General features: G+C 40.4%; 1 protein-coding gene across 10 annotated transcripts in view; it reads right to left on the minus strand.

The window, feature by feature from the left end:
* WASHC2A (WASH complex subunit 2A) overlaps positions 1-26,439 on the minus strand; it is an 87,671-nt gene that overhangs the window by 38,514 nt on the left and 22,718 nt on the right. For all 10 annotated transcript variants that reach the window (XM_054572340.1, XM_054572346.1, XM_054572344.1 and 7 more), the window contains exons 11-16: positions 7,757-7,875; positions 7,245-7,302; positions 6,178-6,237; positions 5,618-5,794; positions 3,625-3,752; positions 2,482-2,568 (exon numbers count right to left, since the gene is read on the minus strand). In XM_054572340.1, coding sequence (XP_054428315.1) covers positions 2,482-2,568; positions 3,625-3,752; positions 5,618-5,794; positions 6,178-6,237; positions 7,245-7,302; positions 7,757-7,875 — 629 coding nt within the window. The remainder of the gene's footprint in view (positions 1-2,481; positions 2,569-3,624; positions 3,753-5,617; positions 5,795-6,177; positions 6,238-7,244; positions 7,303-7,756; positions 7,876-26,439) is intronic.

The raw sequence follows: 26,439 nt of genomic DNA on the forward strand, positions 1-26,439 counted from the left end.
TGTTGCAAACTATTTAAAAATCTGGTAGAGTCTGAAGAAATTTTCAAAATGCTACAAAATGTTAGCCTATAATGCAAACAAAAAGCTGCAAACTGAGCTGCATGAATTAGCAAAAAAATAGTTGTATGAATTTAACATAAAACAGAACTACTGTTTCTTCTGGAAGAAACTTCATACACAAGAGCCAGACAATTAAATTGGACCAGAACATAGTTTCTAAGACTTTTCTGAATAATTTTTATTATGGAATCAATGTTTATTCCTCAAATAAAGACCTAAGTCCAGCGGTTTTTGCCTGAGACTCATGGAGTCCCATGGGTCTGTTCAGGTAGAGGAGGTCACACAGGAAGCTCCAGGCTTCCTGTGCCTCTCCTACATTTTACACATTGGCAAAATGTCACTTAAAGACTTAAAGAAAAGGTTCTGTTGCTTTAAAAACAAGTAAGTAAACCAAAACAAATTTCCACGTCATGGATTTGGACCCTTGACTAACATCTTCCTTGGTGCTGAAAAAAAATGGCTTTTCCATTACTTCAAACATGTCCCCAGAATGATTTCATATGGCAAGCTTTAGTTCCGCAGTTCAGATATAGAGATAGGAATAAAGAATCTATCCTTCTGGTCCAAAGCTTTATCTTCTAGACTGTTCTACTTCTCCATGCCTAAGCACCCTGACAGTATCCAATAAAAACAATCTATGATGAAGCACATGAAACAAAGTGTTCAGTGGTGGTTTCAAAAACCTGTCTGAAAATTCTTTTATGCTCCTACCATCAATAAGTGGAATCTGTGTCCCTTACCCTTGAACCTGGGTAGGCCTTTGTGATTGCCTCAACCAAAAGAATGCAGCAGAAGTGACAATGCCAACTTCCAAAATAAGTGTACCCAAAGTAATACAGCCTCTGCGCAGCTCTTGGGAATCTCACTTGGAAGCTCTAGGCCACCATGTAAGACCAGTCTCTCAGAGGTTGACATGCTGGGAGAGCACACAGAGACAGTGAGAGAGAGGTGTCAGTGCCCCAGCTATCTGAGTCTTTACCACCCAGGCACCAGAAACATGAGTGAAGTGATTCTCAGCCCAGCTACTTTCACACTAGGAACTACACATGAGACCCTAAATAAAGAGTACCTGGCTGAGCCCGGTCAACTTCTAGTATCATAAAATGTAATTAAACATATTCATGTTTTAGGTCACTAAATTTTGGAGTGATTTATTTTACAGCAGTAAGTAACACCTTTGAAATCACTAAAATTGCTCACATTCTGAGCAATTTGCCTTTTTCAAGTAGTTGCCAACTACTTGATGGCTAACCAAGTGCCAATAACAAGTGCAGGTATTATGGATAAGAGCAAGGAACAAAACACCCTACCCTCACTGAACCTTCCTAGTTGGGACAGAGCCAATGAACAAGTGGACCTGAAATGTCACCGATGATACATACTGTAGAGAAGTATACAACAGAAGGGTGTGAGCTGGTGAGCTTAAGTTATGCAAAGGGGAGTGAGGATATACCTACAGAAAACTGGAAAAAGTAAGAAACCAAGCCTTCTGAATTCTGGGAAGAGCATTCCCAGAAGGGCAAGAGCTGGTGCAAAGACCTCAAAGAGGGGAACTCAGGGTAAGATCAGAATGTGAGGCTCCATCATGTTGTGCCCATATGTCAGGATTTTGGTTGATTCCTATCTTTTGTACACTGGACATCAATAAAATATAAGCCTCCAAGATTTTATTTATATCTATGGTAAATCGCTCTACTTACAAAGAATTATATGTTCATCCTGACTGTTAATGAGAAGTAATCACTAGAGTTTGGCTCAAACTTCACAGAATGAAATTACATGTAAACTGCTGCCCTGCTTACATAATTTTCTGTGAAGGGGACTGACTGCTGTCCATTACAATATTATACTGGTCTCGGATGCCCTAAAAGCCTGGCCTATAATGAGTTCCCAAAGGACCTAGGCCTGTGGGAATCAGAAAAAGTAGTGCCACTTCTGAGAACTGGTGCTACTCCACTGAAAAAATGTCTCCAGACAGGTGCCTGAAGGACTGAGGCTGTCTATAAACCATTGCCAGCCACAAACTGTTACCAGTCTCAAGATAAAAACCTGTGTCAGAATACTTGTCACTTCATCAATAAGCCCGGTTTTTAGTGAGACTACCAAAAACGTAAGTAGTGTGTAAATTTCCATTCTAGTACAGGTACCTAACTGCATTAAAAATCAACACATAGTCTAAAATTTGAGCATCCTGAAAACAGAGTATTTTTCTCCCAGAAAATGCATTAGACTGAAACCCAAGAGTGAACATTATTGTACACATATTGCTTTCTAAAGACCATGTGTTTATAAGAGATTATTTTCAAAGAACTAAAGAACATAATAAAAAATCTTGAACCTCTACTTAGAAAATCCTGATTCAGAAATAGTTTCTAATGCTATATACACTAATACCCCAAACTAAAAAAAAGAATTCCTTACCTCGGTGTCTTCCTCATCTGAAAATAAACGTTTCTGAGTCTTTCTTTCTGGTAAGAGCTTAAGATTTTTGCTCGAAGGCAGGGTGACCTTTGTTGGAAAAAAATGGAGAGTTAACAAACAAACAAGATACCTGGAAATGAGAGTTATTCAATCATTCATTCAAAAAATGTACTGAGTCTCTGCAGCAATAAGGCACCAAACCACATGCCAGGGGAATAAAGACGTCATGGACCTTGGACATATATCAAGCTCACTCAAAGAATTAACTCAAAATGGAAGCACCGTAAGAAAGAATTTCAAAATTGGTATAAGGTAGGTAGGAAAGAGGAAAGAAGCAGTTCCTTGATAAAGTAAATTTCTCAGGACAGACAAGGCCTAGGCATGGGAGATGGTATAGCAAGGACATTCCAGGCAGAGAGAAATGTGTAAGGAGCCAAAAGCAAGAGAAAAGCAGCAGGCACATCTGGTGGATCAGAAACTAGGACAGGCTGCCTACCTCATAAGTACCTAAATGAGATGTGTACAGCTGGAGCCAGTATAGGAAGGGAGGCTTCCCTAGGAGCCTGCCAGGTTCTGAATGCTAGGACCTAGGTGGTCAGCATCAGGAAGGTCAGGGTTTTGAGAAGACGTATGACATGAGATATGCTTTAGAAATATCAAGGTGTGCAAGACAACAAAGGGAAGAGAAAGCAGCCAGAAAAGCTTAAAGATTGAGAAGGACACATCCCACTGGCCAAATACAGGTCAAAAATATCCATGAGCATCAAAAAAAAAAAAATAATGCTCATGGATTATAGTACATTAACAGAAAATCTATGATCCTGTAGTGATATTAAAAAAGCAGGAAGAGAAAAAGCTCTTCTGTTCAGAAGAATGCCCGCTAACAAACATGGAAGACATGCAAGAATTAGAAAAACATTATTTTGCATCCCCCAACACAGTAACTGGTTCAGGTAAAGATCATCAATGGATGTTACAACAATTGCATATGGCAAAATCCTAACTATAACTAAATCTTGGTGGTAGTTCTTTAGGTGTCTGTTGTCCTCTTTTTCCCCAACTTTCTTTGTGTCTGAGGTTCTTCACTCTACGCTTGGAAGTTCCATATCAACACTTCTATGTTCAGTCTTCCCTCCTGCTCACCTTTTTTTCTGCTCTTGCTGTATTTTCATCTGTCTGATTCACAGTAGCTTCTGGCAAAGCCACTGCTTTTTCTTTGAACAGATCTCCTTCCTCATCATCAAAGATGTTGGCAGGGGATTTGACTTTGTCTTTAAAAAGATACCACAGCACAAAATTATATTAAGATAAAAAAAAAATCCCACCATAGAATTCACAGATTAAAAATTCTTCCCTCCAAAAGAATAAACTATAAAGTATGTTATTTCTTGATTAGTTATAAAGAAATATTAAATGGACTAGATTAGAATTTTTCAAAGAACACAACAGCAGCTAAAATGAAACACAAGACAGGTAAGGTTTAATGATCTGGTTTACATATTTATCCAAGCAATAGCATTCCATGCCTAGAGTGGCTTGGACTGACATAAAAGGTACAGATAGACCTACAGAAAGAAAGATCATTTAAGAATCAATCACTCTAGGAAGCTGAAAAATGAGGATCAGCTCTCGCTTTTAAAAAATCAAATTAGCCCTAGCTGGTGTGGCTCAGTGGATTGAGCGCTGGCCTGTGAACCAAAGGGTTGCAAGTTCAATTCCCAGTGTAGGGGCACATGTCTGGATTGCAGGCCAGATCCCCAGCAGAGGGTGCGTGAAATGCAAACACACATTGATGTTTCTCTCCCTCTCTTTCTCCCTCTCTTCCCTCTCTAAAAATAAATCAATAAAATATTAAAACATCAAATTATACAAAACCATACAAAGCAAACACTGAAATTTCCCCCCTAACTCCACCTCCCCACCCAAATGAGATGGCCACTGGAACAGTTTGGTATACATGCTTCTAATTCTCCCAAAGGATATGCTAATTATTAATGTTAGTCATTCACAAATAAGGCATTAAATGTAATTTGAACAATGAATGTTACAATTTGCATTTTTCATTTAATATACCTTGGGTATCTTGTCATATCAATATACATAGACCTCATTCTTTTTAGCAGGTTCACAAAATTCCACTGAATGGAAGAACCATAATTTACCCTGCTGATGAGTATTTGGGTGGTTGCCACCCTTTCACTACCACAAGGACTGCTCACTGAATGAGGTGTGTGTCACTGAAATGAAGACACTACTTCATGAATGTCCCAGGACAGCAGTAGCTGTCAAGAAAGAGGCATTAATTTATTTGTGATTCCAAATCAGTTCCAAGCCCCAAGCAGCATTACTGCTTACATTCACTGTCATCTCAATCAGCACAGATCTCAGTGTATTATGTGTCCGTCTGCACTCTTTCTAAAATAACCAGGCAATTACTTCCTCCTTCTATCCTTATTTTCCATGTCTACCACTGAAAAAGGAGCTAGTGCAACCCACAGATCAGCAATCTCTGCACACTGGGGATCTTGTTAGAAAAGTAGAATTGCAGGCCCCATTCCACAACTACTGAATCAGAACCTGCATTTCCTTAAAAGTCCTCGGAGAGTCAGCAGCACATTAAAGAACTGATTTAGGAGTGATTTCATGAATATACTGGCTTAAATTTGAGGGAGAAGAAAGGAAGAATGCCAAAGTGGTCAAGGGGCTGAAAACTCTATCACATAAGGAAAAGTCAAGGTTACCTGGGCTTTTGGAAAACAAAAGGGAAGCTGGGAAATAAAGAGATAGCACGGCATTCTGCTCGAAGGGCTTACTAAGGACTACTGGAAGGAAGTATAATTAAAACTTTCTCTGTAATTCCAAAGGCTGAGAACTAAAATTCTTGAGCAAGGGAACAGATTGAAACCATTCTAAGGAAGAATTCCTAGTAATTAGTTTTCAAAGCAGAAAAGACTGGTTCATAAAATAGAGATCTCCACAGTACCATGCCTGTACTAGCAGAAGTGAGACAACTCTCCGACAGGAATGCTTGAGGAGGGGTTATGGTACTATAAGAGATATTAACTGGAGGAGTTTTATGTCCTTTTAGGTCAATACTATTTCTTGGCAAAATTCACAAACAGGCTGGAACAGGCACCTGTCTTGGAGGGTTTGCTACAGGACGCTGCGAAAAAGTCATTGCCGTCATCATCGTCATCATCAAAGAGGCCAGAGGGTGCTGGGAGGTGTAAGCTTTTCCCTGAAGTGGGCTGCTTGGTCTTCTGGGGATCCATCAGTGATGGAGCAGAGGTTGCACCAAACACATCAGTGTCCCCTGAGGGTAGAGAAACAACACAACCTGGCTATAAGCTAGTGTAGTTAGGCCTCCTGACTATACAGAAAAAAAAACACTACTGCCCACCACGAACTTTCAGTTTCAGTTCATCCACAGAACCCAGAAACAACCCAATCACTTCCATCCTTTTATGCTACAGAGATCCCGTAATCAGTTACACAGTCACTCAAACACAAAAAGGTCCAGGGACACTGATTTCTAAGCAAATATGAGCTAACCCTGTAAATGAGCTCTTTCTGGAAGCTGTCCCATGCTTTCTGAAGTTCCTCATTACTCTCCAGCCTGCCCTCAGAAAATGGCAATTTTAAAAATAACAAAATGATTCTTACAGTTTTTAAAAAACAGACCCTACAATATGATACCTAAAAATACAGAAACTGCTCCTGCTGGGATTTTCTTTCCAGGTTTGGAGGATGAAGACACTAAAATGAGAAAGAATGAGATAACCATTTCAACAAAGTGAGCAACTTTCCTTATTAAGTGCATCTTCCTAAAGTATGTTCAACACAATACCTAGCTAATAAGAGACCTTTTAAAACTAGTTTTTCCTAAATCATTTTAAAATTCCTTAGTATCTTCTTTACCAACACCATGCCATGACTTTTTCTTGGTACTAATGCAAACTCAGCTCTGAGTCCCATGGAAAATCATTGTGACTCTAAGCAGACAAAAGCAGTGGTGTTGGCTGGAAAGGCCAAGGAAGATGCAGAGCACAATGTGATGGCAGGGGCAAGAGCAAGCAGGGCTCCTCCACAGTGCCTACTCTATCCATTATCATTTGTAAGAATGAAAAACAACAACAAAAAGGCAAAAAATCTGAGACATCAGTGAAAAAATGAAGACCATAACAGAAAAGAGGGAAACTATGCAAGTCACCGCTGCCAAAAAGTGGAGAAAAGGAACCATACAATAATCAAGGCAGCATCGTACCAAGTCCAAAAGCTGGCAGCTTGTGGCCTGGGAAGACTAAATTGCTTAAAATAACCAATTCCCAATTCCCAAGAACTCCCACAGACCTACAGGAAAAAAATGTTTAAATTTTTACATGTTTTATGTGTGCCTTTTAAAAAGTCCACAGCTGATTATAATGCACACTGGGCTGGGGAATTACTGATCCCCAGTTTATATATAAAATTTTAGAAATGTTTCTTTGAGTTAAATTGATTAAATTAAAATATCCTCAATACTGCTAGAGTCTTCTTCCTATTTGACTTTTTATGAATTCTCTAAGAGGTGAAATTGTGATATGAGTTTACAGATGGTGCTCTCTGTTTCTTCTAAGACATTAACTAGAATATGGCAAACACAACAATAGTTTCCTGCCTGCCAAAACAGCAAGGTTTGAACAATTTCAGGGGCTCCATCTCCTAGTGGGCCACAAACAGCTTTGGAATCTGTACACAGCAAGTCAGCCTCAGTCCAAGCTTACCTTCATTAACAGGTGCTTGAGCTGCCTGATTCCGAGGGGCTTCAGTGAAGAGGTCACTCTGGTAATAATATGGTATATGACACAGAATTCAAAAATGCAATGGAAAAGGTTGCTGTATTTAAGACTTTCTAAAAAAAAAGTACTTGTAAAAGTTAAAGATACTTGCTGTTCTGACAGAAAATCAATTCCAAAGTGAAGACTACAGCAAATCAGACCATAAATAAATTAGGTCCAGAAATTAAATACAAACATTGAAGAAGCCAACAGGTAAGGTAAGAAACAACTGCCTAATCAAGTAAATTGTTCACTGTTAACACTTTCACATCCTCTTTTCACCTTACAAAGGGCTCCAAGATACAGTATTTTCTCTTTGTGATTCTTCGTTCAAATTTCCCCAACTATAAAAGCAGAAGCAACTTCCAACTAAGAAGCCATTTTTTCGCTACTAAAAGAACAAAGCATATTCCTTCCACAACACAGCTATGGAGAGCTTCAGATTACCAAGGACTCACCTCCTCATCCTCATCATCAAAAAGTCCCTTCCCTCCACTGAACAGGCCACGCCTAGAGCCAAAAGGTGAGAAGTCTTCATCGGTCAGCTTAGGGGGTGTGAACAAGTTATCTTCTTCATCTAGCAAACAGAAAGAAATGTTTTGTGGCGAGAGTTAAAGATGAAGCTGGAACTAAAATTCCAGAGGACAGCCTTCACAACTTCTACAAAATTGGCACAAAGTTTATCTAACCAAATGTATTTCTTTTGAAGCAAATATATCATTAAATTGTAATTCAAGACCCAATCTACCAAAAATGTGGAGAAGGGGAACAAACTAAACAAAGAGATTTTTGGATTGACAGTCACAAGTGGGAATGTAATGGATATTACTATTTCATATGAAAGAGCCTGATATATTCTTTATTGAAAAAAATGCTAGAGACCCCTAGTTTTCATGCTTCTAGAGAATTCCAGGACAGCTGACAACTGCTATAAAACCTAATAATTCAAATCTTCACAGCATTTTTTTCCTCCACACCCATCTCTCCTCCCAGCACCCCAAAACATGCTTTTAAATGCTCTAAAAACAAAAATGAAGAGACAGACTCCATTTATCAAGTACTTAAAATGCGCTTCATGAACTACGTAAGTGATATTCCTGAGTTAAGAGCTACCTAAAAAAAAAAAAAAACAGAATTAGGTGACATCAAAGGAATGACGGAATGAGCACTCCCCTGAAGTTTCAACAATCTAAACAACTATAATTCAACAAAGGATTCCCTGCTCAACACACAGACACATCTGAGAAATCCATGCACTGAAACACCTAAACATGAACAAATGGGAGTGAACTATGGAGTTGGGAAGGGAGAAGAGTTGAGGGGAGCCAGAGACACCGTCTGAACCTGGCAGGCTGGAGCTCACTGTGGCACTCACCCTGGAGAGGGGAACAATCAGGTTGCCACTGGTACTCTAGCCATGCCAGCTGGGAAAAGCAGAGAGATATAGTGAGCATTCCTACAGGAGTGGTCAGTAGGAACTGAGGCTAGGCTGAGTTCAGTGACCTGAGCAGGGACAAAGTTAGAGATGTGGCAACAGCTGTCTGGCAATCAGTATTACAGACAAATAAATAAAGCCATGGAGTCTGGCTGCCTCTCCTCACTCTCCCAAAACCCTTCCCCTAACCCTTTCAGAGCTAGCAGCAGGCCCAGAAAAAGCTGTAGCAGTGAGTATCTGGTTGCAGAGAACATTATCTGCAAACCTGAAATCTGGTACTACAGAAAAATTTTTCCCTGAGTGACAGATGTCTTCTGCAACTAACCCCAGGGTGGGGTAGATACAAAGAGAAGGCCACTAAGGTCTGCCAGTCACCATCACTGGGAGAGCAAAGCAATAAGGGCAGCAGCCAGTCTCCTCTAGCTCACCCTACCCCCACATACCACAGCTGCCCTGCTGGCAGCAACTGGCTGCAGGGTACAGCACTGGTATCTCATGAATATGGAACACGATGGCCCTCCACATTCCCCTGAAGGGTTGGTCCCAGGACCAAGGCGATGTGAACACAGAGGAGATGCCCACCTTCCCAGGAAACACAGGACATTTTCTGCTGCCCTGCAGAGATCTGAGAAGCCAGGGTAGTGCAAGAGAGCTTAAAAAAAAACCAAAAACAAGAACCTTGAGATTCAATGCCACCTACTGGAAAAACAACAGAAAGGCTTCTTGCCCATCTACTAGAGAAATGCCACTCATATACATAGATGCCTAGACAGAGAAAGAATCCATCAAATACCATGAATAACTGAGGTAAAAGGCAGATCAGAAAGAAAATTTAAAATGTCCAGAAAAAAAATTAAAGATATTGAAATATGTGATTTAAGTGACAGGGAATTCAAGACTGCAGTTGAAAAAAAATTCAAAAAGTTACAAGAAAATCAGTCTTCCTCGCTGGTATGGCTCGGTGGATTGAGTGCTGGCCTGTGAACCGAAAGGTCACTGATCCATTCCCAGTCAGGGCACATGCCTGGGTTGTGGGCCAGGTCCCCATTTGGGGGCGTGAGAGAGGCAACCAATCAATCTCACACATCAATGTTTCTTTCCTTCTCTTTCTCCCTCCCTTCCCCTCACTCTAAAAATAAATAAAATCTTAAAAAAAAAAAAATTGATAGGCAGTTTAATGACCTCAGAAATGAAGTAAATAAACAAAATAAGTACTTTACAAAGGAGACTGAAACTTTTTAAAAGAACCAAATAGAAATTCTGGAGATGAAGAACTCAATAAGAAATAGAATATAAAGAATGAACTAGTGATCTTAGGAAATAGAGCTGACCAGATAGAGGAAAGAATTTGTGATAGCAAAGACATAGATGTAGAACTGATGCAGAGGGAAGAAGACAGAGACTTGAGCATAACAAAAAATGAAAGAACTCTATGAGAACTCTGACTCCATCAGGAAGAGCAATGTAAGTCATAGGTAGGTATACCAGAAGAAAAGAGGGAGAAGGGAACAAAGGAGAGCCTGTTCAAACAAATAGTTGATGAGAACGTCCCAAACCTATGGAAAGAGTTAGATCTTCAAATTCAAGAAGCAAACAGAATTAATTACCTCAATCCAAAAAGGCCTTCTCTAAAGCACTGTATTAAAACTGTAACCTTTAAAGAAAAGTCCATTACGTTATCATTGGATTCCTAAACAGATACCCAGGAGAGATTAGAATCAAACATTCAAACTACTGAAAGAGTGAAATTATCAGCCAAAAATCATATAGCCAGCAAAATTATCCTTTAGCTATGAAGGGGGCATAAAGACTTTCCCAGATATACAAAGGCTGAGGGAATTTACCACCAGAAGAACAGTGCAGGAAACACTCAAGGGGGTAAGTGTACCTGAAAGAAGAACAAAAGGTCACAAAACTACAAGTAAGATCACCAACAGGCAGAAAGAAGCAGGATATTATACTTTTAAAGAATAGGGTACTAACACTTAAATATCACATAAAAACTAAAGAAGGTAATAACATTAAAAAGAGAAAGAAGACAATAGTTACTGAAATTTGGAAATAAACTCACAGCATAAAAAGGGTAATTTATGACAACAAAAACATAAAAGGGGTGGGGGGTAAAGGTCTGATTTTACAAAGGGGGATGAAGATTAGATGCATTCAAAAGAAAAAGGACTACTGTATATATAAAACTTTAACATAAACCTAATGGTAACCACACACAAAAATATCAGCACTGAGACACGTAACTTAAAAAGAGAGAAAACAGAAGAAAATGGAATAGAATACCAAACAAGAACAACAGACAGAAACACAGAGGAAAATAACCAAGAGAGACACAAAACTACCAGAAAACAAAAGATAAAACGGATATAGGAAAGCCTCATACATATATCAATAATTACCCTACATGTAAATGGACTGAATTAACCAATAAAGAGGCACAGAGTAGTGGAATGAATCAGGAAGCAGAACCCAACCTTATACAGCGTTCAGAAGACACATTTAGGCTGCAAAGAAAAAGATAGACTCATAGTGAAAGGAAGGAAAATGACTCTCCAAACCAATGACGAGAGAAAAGCAGGTGTAGCCATACTTATATCTGACAAAAGAGACTGGAAGAAAGAAAAGGTAAAAAGAGACAAAGATGGATATTTTATACTGATAAAGGTGATATCAAGAAGACATTACATTATTCAATATTACAGGCACCCAATCAGGAAGCACTGAAATATATAACCAACTAACTACTAACAGAACTAAAAAGAGTAACTGACATAAACAATCATAGTAGGGGACCTAAATACCCCATCAACAGCTATAGATAGATCTTCCAAACATAAAAATCAATGAAAAAAAAATCAGCCCTAAGTGACACGTAAAACCAAAGGGACATATAAACATTTACGGAGCCTTTCATTCCAGAACACCAGATTATACATTCTTCTCTAGTGCACATGAAACATTCTCATATGCTGGACACAAAACCAGCCTCAACAAATGGTTGAAATTGTATCAAGCATATTCTCCAACCACAATACTTTAAAATTAAAAATTAACAGCAAAAAGAAAGAGGAAAAACCCACAAATATGTGGAGATTAAACAACATGCTACTAAAAAATGACTGGTCTTAGAAGAAATGAAAGATGAGGTCAAAATATACATAGAGAAAAATGAAAAGGGCAATACAACATATCAAAACTTCCAGGATACAGTGAAAGCAGCAATAGGTAAGTTTGTATCATTACAGGCCTATCTCAAGAAACAAGAGATATCCCAAATATACAACTTAACATTACATCTTAAAGAACGAGAAGAAGAAGAACAAAATGAAGCCAAAATCAGCAGAAGAAAGGAAATAATAAAAACTAGAGCAGAATTAAATAAAAGAGATCAAATAGACAAAAAATTAATGCAATAAAGAGCTTTTTTTAAAAAAAGATTAATAAAATGGCCAAAACTCTGGCTAGACTGAGAAAAAGAAAAGACTCAAACAAAATCAGATATGAAAGAACTTACCAGAGACATCAGATATAAAAAAAAAAATCATACAAGAATACTCTGAAAGGCTATATGCCACCATATTCAATGACCTAGAAGAAATGGACAAATTCCTAGAAACAGAGAGGTCTGTCCAGAAAAAGTCTAGACTTTGTTAATATAACAAGAATGGTTTGCACACATTGATGTACAACCTGGCAGCCAAGGAGGATGGACTGGAATGAGCATACATGAACAATGATGACTTCACTGTACTAGTCAGTGGGAGCAGTAGATGCCATTGAGTGTGCATGTGTACTTAGTGTGTGGCTGTCACATTCAAAATGACAGAGCAGAACAGCATCTAATCTGTATCAAATTTTGCGTTAAACTTGAATATTCCTCCATGGAAACTATTTGGGTGATTGAGAAGGCTGAAGCTATGGGCAAACGGTGACTGGCAGCTTCATCACAACAATGCTCCTGCTCATTCATCAGGTCTCCTACAGAGATTTTTGGTGAAATGTCAAATCATACAGGTGACTCAGCCCCACTACAGCCAAGATTTAGTGCCCTGTGACTTCCGGCTTTTCCCAAAACTAAAATATCATTTGTAAGGAGATTACAGACTCCCTAAGATTCAAAAAGATATGATGGGGCAACTGATGGCAACTAGGAGAACTGTGTGAGGTCCCAAGGTGCCTACTTTAGAGGGGAGTGAAGCATCACTGTCCTATGTACAATGTTTCTTGTATTTTGCATCTTCAATAAATGTCTCAATTTTTCATATTACATGGCTGGATACGTTCTGTACAGACCTCGTATATAATCCTCCAATACTGTAACACAAAGAAATGGAAAGTCTAAATATATTGATCAAAAATAAGGAAATTAAAACAACCACAAAATCCTCATAAAAAGTAAAAGTCCAGAACCAAATGGCTTCACGTGTAAATTCTACAAAATGTCCAAAAAGATTTCATGCCCAGCCTTCTCAAACTCTACCAAAACTCTGAAGAGTGGGCAATACTTTCTAACACATTTTATGAGGCCATCATAAAACTAATACCAAAATCTAGCAAAGGTAACACAAAAAAAGAAAACTACATACCAATATCTCCAATAAACACAGATACAAAAATTCTAAGCAAAATACTAGTAAATCAAATACAATAATACATTAAGAAAATAATACACCGTGATCAGAAAAAAAATAAATAGGAAATCGAGATGGTGGAGGAGTGAATGGAAGTCACATGGTCTTCCTCCCAGGACCAACGGAAATTACAATGGAACTGTGGAGAAATCACCTGGAACTAACAACTAAACAAGAGTGAGAGACGAACCTTGTAACCTCAGAGACAGAAGAATCGGCATTATCGCAATCTAACTGGTAAGGAGCACGGTAGAGACTCAAGAAGGAGTGCGAGGCGCCCATGGTAGGCAGCACCAGAGGGATATTGAAATGGCCAGTTGGATCCCCCTGAGAAGACTGGGGTCTAAACCAAAAGTGGGGATCTCCAGCCTACAGCACCAGAGCAAAAAAAAAAAAAAAAAAAAAAAAACCACAGAAAAAAGACAGCTGCGAAAAGCAGCAGGGTTGCTCTCTGCCACAGACAGGAGGCTACAGATGTAAAGGGCCATTTAAAGGGCCAACACATAAATTTTTATTTGCAGCTACTTACCCTGGTCTTCAGCAAAGGCGGGGACACAAGGACTAGAGAGACATGACGAGAGACTGGGGAAGAAGGCTTTGGGGGGAGAACTGAGAGAGTAGCCAGTGGGATCCAGGTGCTGACTCATCCACTGTGCCGCAGCAGCCATCTTGCTCAGGCAGAGACCACACCCCTGAGCGGTGGCAGCATCAGAGGACCCAATAGGACCCAATAGGAAATCCGCCCCCAGGTGGATTTCCACCCCGCCCTGTGCTGTCTAAGCCACCTACTGAGTGCAGAGTGGCAGCCACAGACAGTAGATCCCTGGCTAAAGGGGGCGCAGAGTGGTCTGGAGACACTTGAGGAGAGACGGGGGACAGAAGCTTTGGGGAGAGAACTGAGAGAGTGGCTGTCACGGTCGCGGTGCTGACTCCTCCCTCACACGGCACCAGCCATCTTGCTCAGGCAGAGACCACACCCCTGAGCGGCAGCACTGTGGAAGAACCCAGTAACCCTGCCCCCAGGAGGAACTATGCTCTGCCCCGAGCTAAGCTGGACTACTGAGTGCAGAATGACTAGATTAACAGCTGAAGGAGACAGCCACAGACAGTAAATTCCTGGAAGTCTCGAACAGACTGCCTTAGGTCAGACAGGGACAACATCTGACATCATCAGAGGCAGATCCAGACAGTAAAAACGGTGGTCTCCTACCACCGAAGTTCACGCCACAAAGTCAGGAAATCAAGACAGATCAATTTAAGAAGCAGAAGCAAAAAGGAAGAGTCTCACAAACAGTGGGAAGACGAGGAAACATCCCCCAGTCGAAGGGAAAGGAGGAATCCCCACAAAGATAACTAAATGAAATAGAGGCAAGAAAACGATCGGATTTTGAGTTCCAAACAACGGTTCTAAGGAAGCTCAGTGAGCTCACTGAGCAATTACAAAAAATGAGCTCACTGAGAGAATTACAAAAAAATACAGGGAAACTACAAGGGACTTACTGCAAACCATACCAGGATGAAAAAGGACACAGAAATTACCAATAAGAGGCAAGAGGAAATGAAGAGTACAATTTCTGATTTGAAGAACACAGTAGAAGGAATCCAAAGCACGCTAGGTGAACTTGAGGATCAAATCAACGAGCTGGAGGATAAGGTAGAAAAAAGCTCCCAGAAAGAGCAAGAAAATGAAAAAGGACTCAAAAAAGAATGAAGAGGCATTTAGGGAAATGCAAGACAACCTGAAATGTAATAATATCCATATAATAGGGATACCAGAAGGAGAAGAGGATGAAGAAGGGATAGAGAACTTATTTGAAAAGGTAATGATGGAAAACTTCTCTAACTTGAGGAGAGAAAAAGTCACCAAAGCCCAGGAAGCACAAAGGGTCCTTTCAAGAGGAACCCAATGAGGCCCACTCCAACACACATCATCATTAAAATGCCAAATATCAAAGACAAACAGAGCATCCCAAAGCCAGCTAGGGAAAAAGAGGTAAAAACATACAAGGGAACCCTGATATGGCTAGCAGACTTCTCAACAGAAACACTGTAAGCCAGAAGGGAATGGCAAGAAATATTCCAAGTATTGAAAAGCAAAGGCCTGCAACCAATACGGCTCTACGCAGCACGGCTCTCAGTTAAAATACAAGGCGAAATAAGGAGTTTCCCAGACAAAAAATGGCTAAAAGAATACACCTTCACCAAACCAGTACTGCAAAATGTGCTAAAGGGACTACTTTAAGATGACGAAAAAGAGTCCATGAATATCTCCTTCCTTTCACAGTCACCAATACTCGGTATGACCAATATTCTTAACATGTACTAAATTGTGACAATGATGGGTTATTTTAATTGTTCCTTTATTATCTGTTTAAACTAAACCTGTTTTTGTATATTTCTTGCCTATTTCTAGTATTTTTAAAAAGCTTTAAATGACTTTTTGGTATTCTTTATCCATTTATTGATTAAAGGTTTGTAGAATTTTTTCATACAAAAAAACAACAACAACAAAAAAACAACTATTAACCCTGTTTTAAATGTATGGTAAATACTTTTTCATTCTATTCCTTGTCCTTTAACTTTTTTTATATGTATATTACTATATAGTCTTAAATGTTTAATAGAGTCATATTGTTAATATTTTACTTTATAGCTTCTGGGTTTGAATATTTTACTTCAGGGTAACAAAAATATTAGTTTGTATTTTCTCTGATAACTCCTTAGATTCTACATATTGATTTTTAACTCATCTGAATATTTCTTGTATAATGTGTGAAAGAGAGCTCTATATTTGTTTTATTTCAAGTAATAGTGGTCCATGCACCTTGTTTGTTCAGTAAGCCTTATCTTACCCATTGCTTTGAAATACCAATTTAATCATATATTACATTGTTAGACAGATATATACATTTGTTTCTAGAATGCTCATTTATTTCATTGATCTACTTGACTATTTCTGTGCTGGTGTCATGTTGGTTTAATTGCTAAGAATTTATACTCGATATTTTATAATTGACTTTGACATTTAAAAAAATAAAATCAATCTGAAAGAAAGAAAGAAAGAAAGAAAGAAAGCAAGCAAGCAAGCAAGCAAGCAGGCAAGCAAGCAGGCAAGCAAGAAAGCCAGCCCACCTACCTTCTGCGACAACATGGATGGAACTGAAGAACATTATGGTAAGTGAAGTAAGCCGGATGATGAAAGACAAATACCATATGATATCACCTATAAGTGGACTCTATTCAACAAAATAAACTAACAAACAAAATAAACCACAGGCATGGAAACATGGAGCAGACTTCAAGTGACCAGAGGGGATGGGGAAAGAGGACAATGGTGTAAAGAACGGAAGGGACTAGACAAAGAACATGTATGAATGACCCATGGACACAGACAACAGAGTGGAGTTGACTGCGGGAGTGAGGGATGGGGATGGGGTAGGCGGAGGGGGGTAAACAGGTAAAAACTGGGACAACTGTAATAAAATAAACATGATTTATAAATTTAAAAATAAAAAATTAGAAATAAAAAAATGAAAAGATATTCCATGTTTGTGGAATAATCAACATAATTATAACGTCCATATTACCCAAAGCAATATACAGAGTTAATGCAATCCCCACCAAATTCCCAATGAGATGTTCTAAAGAAATATAACAAAAAATCATCAGATTTGTATGGAATCAATAAAGACCCCAAATAGTCAAAGAAATCCAGAGAAAAAAAGAACAAAGTCAGAGGTATCACACTCTCTACAGATTATACTACAGAGCTACGATAAACAAAACAGCATAGTATTGGGAGAAAATCAGATAGGTACACCAGTGGAACAGAGTGAAAGCCCAGAAACAAACCCACACAAATATGAGCAAAGGAACTGAAAACATACAATGAGTAAAAGAAAGCCTCTTAAATAAACAGTGCCAGTAAAAGTGGAAGGCCACATGCAAAAGAATGAAACTAGATTACAGCTTGTCTGCATTTACAAAAATTAATTCAAAATGCATCAAAGACCTAAATATAAGACCTGAAACAATAAATTACATAGAAGAAAACATAGGTACTAAACTTACAGACCTCGTACTCAGATGAATTTGACCTCAAAGGCGAGGGAAGTAAAGGCAAAAATAAATGAATAGAACTATAACAAACTAAAAAGTTTCTGCACAGCAAAAGAAACTGCCAACAAAACAAAAGGCAACCTTCCGAATGGGAGAAGATATTTGCAATCAATAGCTCTAACTAGGGATTAGTATCAAAAATACAGGGATGGGTAAAAGTCGGATTACAGTTGTAAGTACATGAAAGTTTATTCTTGTATTTTTATTTGTTAATTATTGTATTATTTACCATAAAACTGTAAATGCACTTTTGGCCACCTCTGTATATAAAAAACTCATACAACTCAACATCAAACAAACAACCCAATTAAAAATGGGCAGAGAACCCTGAACATATACCTCTCCCAAGACGACATACAAATGTTCAGCTTCATTAGCATTAGGGAAATGCAAATCAAAACCACACTGAGATACCACATCACACTTATCAGAATGGCTATTATCAACAAGACAGGTAGTAAGTGGAGAGTTTGTACAGAAAAAGGAACCCTCAAACTTCCAGTCAAGGTGGCAGCATAGGCAGACATAGTTCACCTCTTCGTACAACCACATCAAAATTACAACTAAAATATAGATCAACCATCACTCAGAACCATCAGAAACTGAGTTGAATGGAAGTCTAACAACTACGGAATTAAAGAAACCACATCCATCCAAACTTGCAGGAGGGACACACACATGGGATGGGCTGGTCCTACACCCACTTACAGTGGATAAAATTTGGGAGGGATATCTCAGGAGTGAGGAAGTCACAGCCCCACACCAGGCCCCCGCAGCCCAGGATTCCAGTGCCAGGAAGGTAAGTCCCCACAACTTTTGGCTGCAAAAACCAGCAGGGATTCAGTTGGTGAAAGAAACTGCTGGAGCTCCAAGCAGTACCTCTTAAAAAACCCACACATGGACTCACCTACTCAGACTTACTCTCTCTGAGCTCTGGCGCTGGGGTGGCAGCTTGGAATGCACCAGTGGCGTGCTGGGAGAGACTAAGGTGTCTGGCAACAAGGAGAGCAGAGACCATTGTTCCTTTTCTGGGCTCTTCTCCCATAGAGCCACGGAACCAGCAAGCTGGTGCCATATCTGAGATTCCATCAACCTAGCTAATACTGTTTACCCGCCTTGGAGATCACCAGAGACTCCGCTCCACCCAACTTATGGGCTCACCCAAGCTGCTCTTCCATATGAATGGTTGGTCTTGGCTCATGCTGCACAAATTCCTAAATCCTCTCAAATGAGCAACAGCTGGCTTCAGTGAGCCCAAACCCAGCACTCAGCCAGACTAGACTCATGGCTTGGCTTTGCCTGGGAATCTCCAAGCTCAGCGCAAGTAGCAGCTATCTCAGATTGCTTTACAGCTCAGGCAAGGTGGCTCCGGGCAAAACACAAATGGGGGCTGACCTTGGTCTATACCACCTGGGAAACTCCAGGGCCACTGCACCCAGTGGACAGCTACAGACTACATTAGAGCACCACCACCCTGCCCCTTCACAGTTGATCCTCCGCGGAGGTCAGAGGCTGATGGTAAGTGGTCACAGCCAATGCTTGTAGCTGACTGGCCCGGGTAAATCCCTCCCATTGATCTGCCAACAGCAACCTAGGCTCAACTACAAGAGGAGGGTGTACTCAGCCCACATGAAGGGCACACCTCGAATACCCAGCTCGGGTGATAGAGGAGGCTGTGCCCCTGGATCCTACAGAACACCTAATACATTAGACCATGCTACCAAGACATGGAGTCAAAGAAGCTCTACCAAATACATAGAAACAAATACGGGAAGGCTGTCAAAACAAGGAGACAAAAAAAATGTGGTCCAAATGAAAGAACAAATCAGAACTCCAGAAAAAAAGCTAAATGAAAAGGAGATAAGCAATATATAAGATGCAGAGTTCAAATACTGGTTATAAGGATGCTCAAGGAACTTAGTGAGGACCTCAACAACATAAAAAAGATCCAGTCAGAAATGAAGGATACACTAATTAAAATAAACAAGTTACGGGGCAACAACAGTAGAGTGGATAAACCTGAAAATCAAATCAAGGATTTGGAACATGAGCAGCAAAAAACACCCATCAGAACGAGAAAAAAGAATCCCAAAAAAAGGGGGATATTATAAACAGCCTTTGAGACAACTTCAAGAGGTCCGACATTCACATCAGAGGGGTGCCAGAAGGAGAAGAGAAAGAGCAAGAAATTGGAAATCTATTTGAAAACATAATGAAAGAAAAGTTCCCTAATTTATTGAAGGAAATAGACATGCAAGTCCAGGAAGCACAGAGAATCCCAAGTAAGATGGAGACAAATAGGCTCACTCCAAGATACATTATAATTGAAATGCCAGATGTTAAACATAAATGTTTCCATAAGATTTAAGCTGATTTCTCAAAAGAAACTTTGCAAGCTAGTAGGGACTGGCTAGAAATATTCAAAGTCATGAAAAGTAGGGACCTACAGCCAAGATTGCTCTACCTGGCAAAGATATTTAGAATCAAAGGGCAGATAAAGTGCTTCCAAGACAAAAAAAAAAAACTTTACTAAAGGAGTTTATCACTACCAAATCATTATTACATGAAATGTTAAAGGGACTTACTCAAGAAAAAGATCAAGATGATAACGCACTTCCCACTCTGCAGCTACCATCTCGCTCAGGCATAAGGGAATCAATTAACCTATCTTTTGTGTGCTCCCCACACAGCTTGTACGTGTGTGAGCTACGGGGCTGAGTGCAGACTGGCTGGGAGAGCCTTGAAGAGAGACTGGAGACAGAGGCATTGGGGAAAGAACGGGAAGAGGAACCGGGGAGTCCCGACTCCCTCCCCGTTCGGTAGTCTCCATTGTGGGCTGGAAAGGCGCGACCCCAAAGAGGGAGAAGCGGGGTGCGCATGAACCAGACTGCCTGTGATTGAAACGCAGTCCGCACAGGGGTTGGATCCCTAGCCGAAGGGGTCACAGAACTGCCCAGAGGCCCCTGAGGGGAGACTAAAAAGAGAGGCACTGGGGAAACAACGGGAGGAGAAACCGGGGAGTCCCGACTCCTTCTCCTTGCCGTAGTCTCCATTGCGCGGGAAGAGGCCACACCCCCAAAGAACGAAAAGCTGAAAAGCAAACATAGACACCCCCAAAACACCCAGAGCAGGCGCACACACTTGCGCCGAGTGACTGGCGAGGATTGGCAAGCGTGTGTGTGACCCACGCGGGCTGGCAAACGCTTGCACCGGCCGGCAAGGCCTCACACAGACTGGCACCCATACGGCCTGCGAGGGAGTGCACAGAGGGGCAAGGGCAGGCGTAATTGACCTACCCGCCGCGATTGCGGAGAGGCCCACAAAATAAGTAGAGCTGCCCAGAGTCCCTGGAGGAGAGACCAGAAACAGGATTAACTGGAGAGTCCTAGAACTGATTTCCTCCCATTTCCGTAGTCCCCATTTGGCGAGGGCAAGCAACACACCCAAAGAGCCAAAAGCGGGGAAAACACACAATAGAAGACCCTAAACTGACCAGTGCCGCGAAGCTCGCGTGCCAGGGAGGCCAGATGAGCACGGGAGGTCGCGAATAAGCCCCCTGGTCTGGGGCAAGCACATGCGAGCCCAGGCAGGTGGGGGACCCTGCTGCGCTGGGAACGCGCTCAAGGAGCCCGCCTGAGAGTGCAGAGAGATCCCAAAAAATAGCTCACCCCTGACCAAAGGGGTCACAGAGCTGCTCCAAGCAGGAGTCAGACACAGGCATTAGACTCCTGAAAGGCTCAAACAAACAACCCAAGGCCCTATAGGGTCAACAACTGACATCATCAGAGGCAAGCCCAGAAAGAAAAGTAAAGGACAAAAATACTTAACAGACTCTCACAAAAATGGGAAGAAAAAGAAGTTCCCCTCAAATAAGTGGAAAAGGGGACTCCCCACAGAGAGAGCTAAATGAAATAGAGGCAAGGCATCTATCAGATATGGAATTCAAAGCAATGGTTCTAAGGAAGCTCAATGAGCTCAGCCAGCTCAAAGAGAACTATGAGAAACTGCAGAGAACCTATCAGGATCTTACAGCAAACTATATCAGCCTGGAACAGGACATAGAAACTATCAAGAAGACACAAGAGGACATGAAGAATACCATTTCTGAATTGAAGAACACAGTAGAAGGAATCCAAAGCAGGTTGGATGAAGCTGAGGATCGAATCAGTGAGATGGAGGACAAGGTAGAAAAAAGCTCCCAGAAAGAACAAGAAATGGAAAAACGGCTCAAAAAGAATGAAGAGGCATTTAGGGAAATGCAGGACAACCTGAAACGCAATAATATCCGTATAATAGGGATACCAGAAGGAGAAGAAGAGGAGCAAGGAATAGAGAACCTCCTCGAAAAAGTAATGATGGAAAATTTCCCTAATTTGAGTAGAGAAAGGCTCTCATGGATCCAGGAGGCACAGAGGACCCCACTCAAGAGGGACCCAAGGAGGTCCACTCCAAGACACATCATCATTAAAATGGCAAATGTCAAAGACAAAGAGAGAATCCTCAAGGCAGCAAGGGAGAAGGAGAAAGTAACATACAAGGGGGCCCCAATACGCCTAGGAGCTGACTTCTCAACAGAAACACTACAAGCCAGAACGGAATGGCAACAAATATTCCAAGCCATGAAAAGCAAAGGCCTACAGCCAAGGCTGCTCTACCCAGCTAGGCTCTCCATTAAAATAGAAGGAGAAATACGGAGTTTCCCAGACAAAAGAAAGCTAAAAGAATACATCTCTACCAAACCAGCACTCCAAGATATGCTAAGGGGACTGGTTTAAGCAGATGAAGGAAAAGAATGAGACAGAGAGGAACACAAGTACAAAGAGAAAAGATGAGTAAGTTTCTATCAGTAATATCTCTCAATGTGAATGGACTAAATGCCCCAATCAAAAGACACAGGGTAGCTGAATGGATAAGAAAACATGACCCACACATATGCTGCCTACAAGAGAACCACCTCAGAGCCAAAGAACTACACAGATTGAAAGTAAAGGGATGGAAAAAAATATTCCAAGCAAATGGACATGAGAAAAAGGCTGGCGTTGCCATGCTTGTATCAGACAAAGTAGATTTCAAAGCAAAGGCCATAAAGAGAGACCCAGAGGGGCACTTTGTCATACTTAAAAGAAGAATCTATCAAGAAGACATCAACATTGTAAACTTATATGCTCCCAATAGAGGAGCCCCCAAGTTTATAAGGAAATTGTTGGATGACTTCAAAAAAGATATAGACAGCAACACACTGATAGTAGGGGATTTCAACACCCCACTGTCAAAAATGGACAGATCTTCCAAACAAAACATTAATAAACATATCATGGCGCTGAATGAAACACTGAATCAAAGAGACTTAACTGACATATATAGAACCTTACATCCCAAAGAAGAAAAATACACATTCTTTTCAAATGCTCATGGCAGTTTTTCAAAGATAGACCACATGACAGGACACAAAGCAAGCCTCAGCAAATTCAGGAAAATTGAAATAATACCGAACTTTTTCTCAGACCACAAGGCCTTGAAACTCGAAATCAACCTCAAAGAGAAACTTCAAAAACTTGCAAACTCATGAAGACTGAACAGTACACTATTAAACAATGAATCGGTCAATAATGAGATAAGAGAAGAAATCAAAAAATTTCTGGAAACAAATGAAAATGAACAGACAACGGTCCAAAACCTATGGGACACAGCAAAGGCACTCCTGAGAGGGAAGTTCATAGCAATACAGGCTTACCTTAAAAAGAAAGAAACATTTCAAATAAAAGACCTAACACGACAACTTCAAGAACTGGAGAAACAACAACAAATAAATCCCAGAGCAAGTAGAAGGAAGGAAATAGTCAAGATTAGAGCAGAACTGAATGACATAGAGACAAAAAGAACAATTCAGAGGATCAACCAATCCAGAAGCTGGTTCTTTGAAAAGATAAATAAAATTGACAAGCCATTAAGCAGACTCATCAAGACAAAAAGGAAGAGGACCCAAATTGATAATATCAAAAATGAAAGAGGAGAAATAACAACTGATACCACAGAAATACAAATGATCATCAGAAACTATTATGAACAATTATATGCCAAGAAATTTGAAAATCTTGATGAAATGGACAAATTTTTAGAAAAGTATAATCTTCCAACACTGAAGGAGGAAGAAACAGAAAGCTTGAACAGACCGATAACAGCTGGGGAAATTGAAGCAGTAATCAAGAAACTCCCAGCACACAAAAGCCCAGGGCCAGACGGTTTCCCAGGAGAATTTTACAAAACATTTAAGGAAGAGCTAACCCCTGTCCTTCTCAGACTATTCCAAAAAATCCAAGAGGAGGGAAGACTCCCAGACTCCTTCTATGAGGCCAGCATCACCCTGATCCCAAAACCAGATAAAGACCCTACAAAGAAAGAAAACTACAGGCCAATTTCGCTGATGAACATAGATGCTAAAATCCTCAACAAAATATTGGCAAACTGCATCCAGCAATACATTCAAAAGATTATCCACCGCGATCAAGTGGGATTCATCCCAGGGATGCAGGGATGGTTCAATATACGCAAATCAGTAAACGTGATACAGCACATCAATAAAAGACAAGACAAAAACCACATGATCATCTCAATAGATGCAGAAAAAGCATTTGACAAGGTACAGCACCCATTTATGATCAAAACACTCAGCAAAATGGGAATAAATGGGGCATTCCTCAACGTAATAAAGGCCATATATGGAAAACCTACAGCTAATATCATACTCAATGGGCAAAAACTGAAAGCTTTCCCACTAAGATCGGGAACACGACAAGGATGTCCGCTCTCACCGCTTCTTTTCAACATCGTATTGGAAGTCCTAGCCACAGCGGTCAGACAAGAGAAAGAGATAAAAGGCATCCAAATAGGAAAGGAGGAAGTAAAACTATCATTGTTTGCATTGTGTACATAGAGAACCCTGTAGACTCTACCAAAAAACTCCTCAACCTAATAAGTGAATTTGGCAAAACAGCAGGATACAAAGTCAACATTCAGAAATCAAAGGCGTTTTTGTACACCAGCAATGCAATAGAAGAAGAAATCAGAAAAAATATACCATTCGATATAGCACGAAAAAACATAAAGTACCTAGGGATAAATTTAACCAAAAACACAAAAGACCTGTATGCAGAAAACTATACAACATTGAAAAAAGAAATTAAGGAAGACACAAATAAATGGAAGCATATACTGTGCTCATGGATTGGAAGAATTAATATCCTCAAAATGTCCATACTACCCAAAGCAATTTATAGATTCAACGCAATCCCTATTAAGATACCAATGACATATTTCACAGAAATAGAACAGACACTTCAAAAATTTATATGGAACCATAAACGACCCCGAATAGCCGCAGCAATTCTGAGAAAGAAACACAAAGTAGGAGGGATCACAATACCGGACATCAAACTCTACTACAAAGCCACCATACTGAAAACAATCTGGTACTGGCACAAGAACAGACCCATAGACCAGTGGAACAGAATAGAAAGCCCAGGTCTCTATGGCCATCTAATATTCGACAAAGAGGGCAGAAGCATAAAATGGAGCAATAACAGCCTCTTCAACAAATGGTGTTGGGAGAGCTGGACGGCTACATGCAAAAAATTGAAATTGGATCATCAGCTGACACCATCCACAAAAAGAAACTCAAGATGGATAAAAGACTTAAATATAAGTCGCAATACCATCAAAGTCCTCAAGGAGAACATTGGCAGGAAACTCTCAGATATCCCATGCAGCAATTTTTTCACTGATATGTCTCCTAAAGCAAGGGACATAAAGGAAAGAATAAACAAGTGGGACCTCATCAATATAAGAAGCTTCTGCATGGCTAAAGAAAACATCAGCAAAATGAAAAGGGAGCCAACCGTATGGGAAAATATATTTGCTAATGATACATCACATAGAGGTCTGATCTCCAAGATATATAAAGAACTCACTCGACTCTACTCCAAGAAGACAAACGATCCAATCAAAAAATGGGCAAAGGACCTGGGCAGATGCTTTTCCAAGGAGGAGATACAGAGGGCCCAGAGGCATTTGAAAGGATGCTCAGCATCACTAGCCATCAGAGAAATGCAGATCAAAACCACCATGAGGTACCACCTCACACCGGTCAGAATGGCCATCATAAACAGATCCACAAACAACAGGTGCTGGCGAGGCTGTGGAGAAAAGGGAACCCTAGTACACTGTTGGTGGGAATGCAGACTGCTGCAGCCACTATGGAAAGCAGTGTGGAATTTCCTCAGAAAGCTGAAAATGGAACTGCCTTTTGATCCAGGGATTCCCCTGCTGGGACTATACCCTGAGAACAACAAAACGCCAATACAAAAGAACCTATGCACCCCAATGTTCACAGCAGCACAATTTACAATAGCCAAGTCTTGGAAGCAACCTAAATGCCCATTAGTAGATGACTGGATCAAAAAATAATGGTACATATACACAATGGAGTACTACGCAGCAGAAAGAAAAAAAGAAGTACTAAACTTTGCAACAGCATGGATGGAACTGGAGAGCATTATGCTAAGCGAAATAAGCCAGGGGGCGAAAGACAAATACCATATGATCTCACCTATAAGCGGAACCTAACCAACAATGCAAAGATGCAAGGAAAATATGACCAGCAACACTGAAAGGAAATCAACAGAGACAAGAGAGAAGGGGGGGGCAGGGAAAGGGAAGGGAAGGGGAAAGTCAAGGAACATATAGCAAGGACTCATGGACAAAACCAAAGGGGAAGAGCTGAGGGAGAGAAGGTGGGAGGGGGCAAGGGAAAGAGGTGGGGGGGAGGCAGAGACAAATGTATTTAAAAAGTAAATAAATTGGAAAAAAAAAAAAACCATGTAATTTCACTCATATATAGGATATAAAACTGAAAGCAACAAACAAACAAACATGAAAAACAAAAACTCAC

Source organism: Pteronotus mesoamericanus, unplaced genomic scaffold, assembly GCF_021234165.1.
Source record: "Pteronotus mesoamericanus isolate MK-2021 breed Mesoamerican mustached bat unplaced genomic scaffold, CSHL_Meso_final contig_230, whole genome shotgun sequence".
NCBI lineage: Eukaryota > Metazoa > Chordata > Mammalia > Chiroptera > Mormoopidae > Pteronotus > Pteronotus mesoamericanus.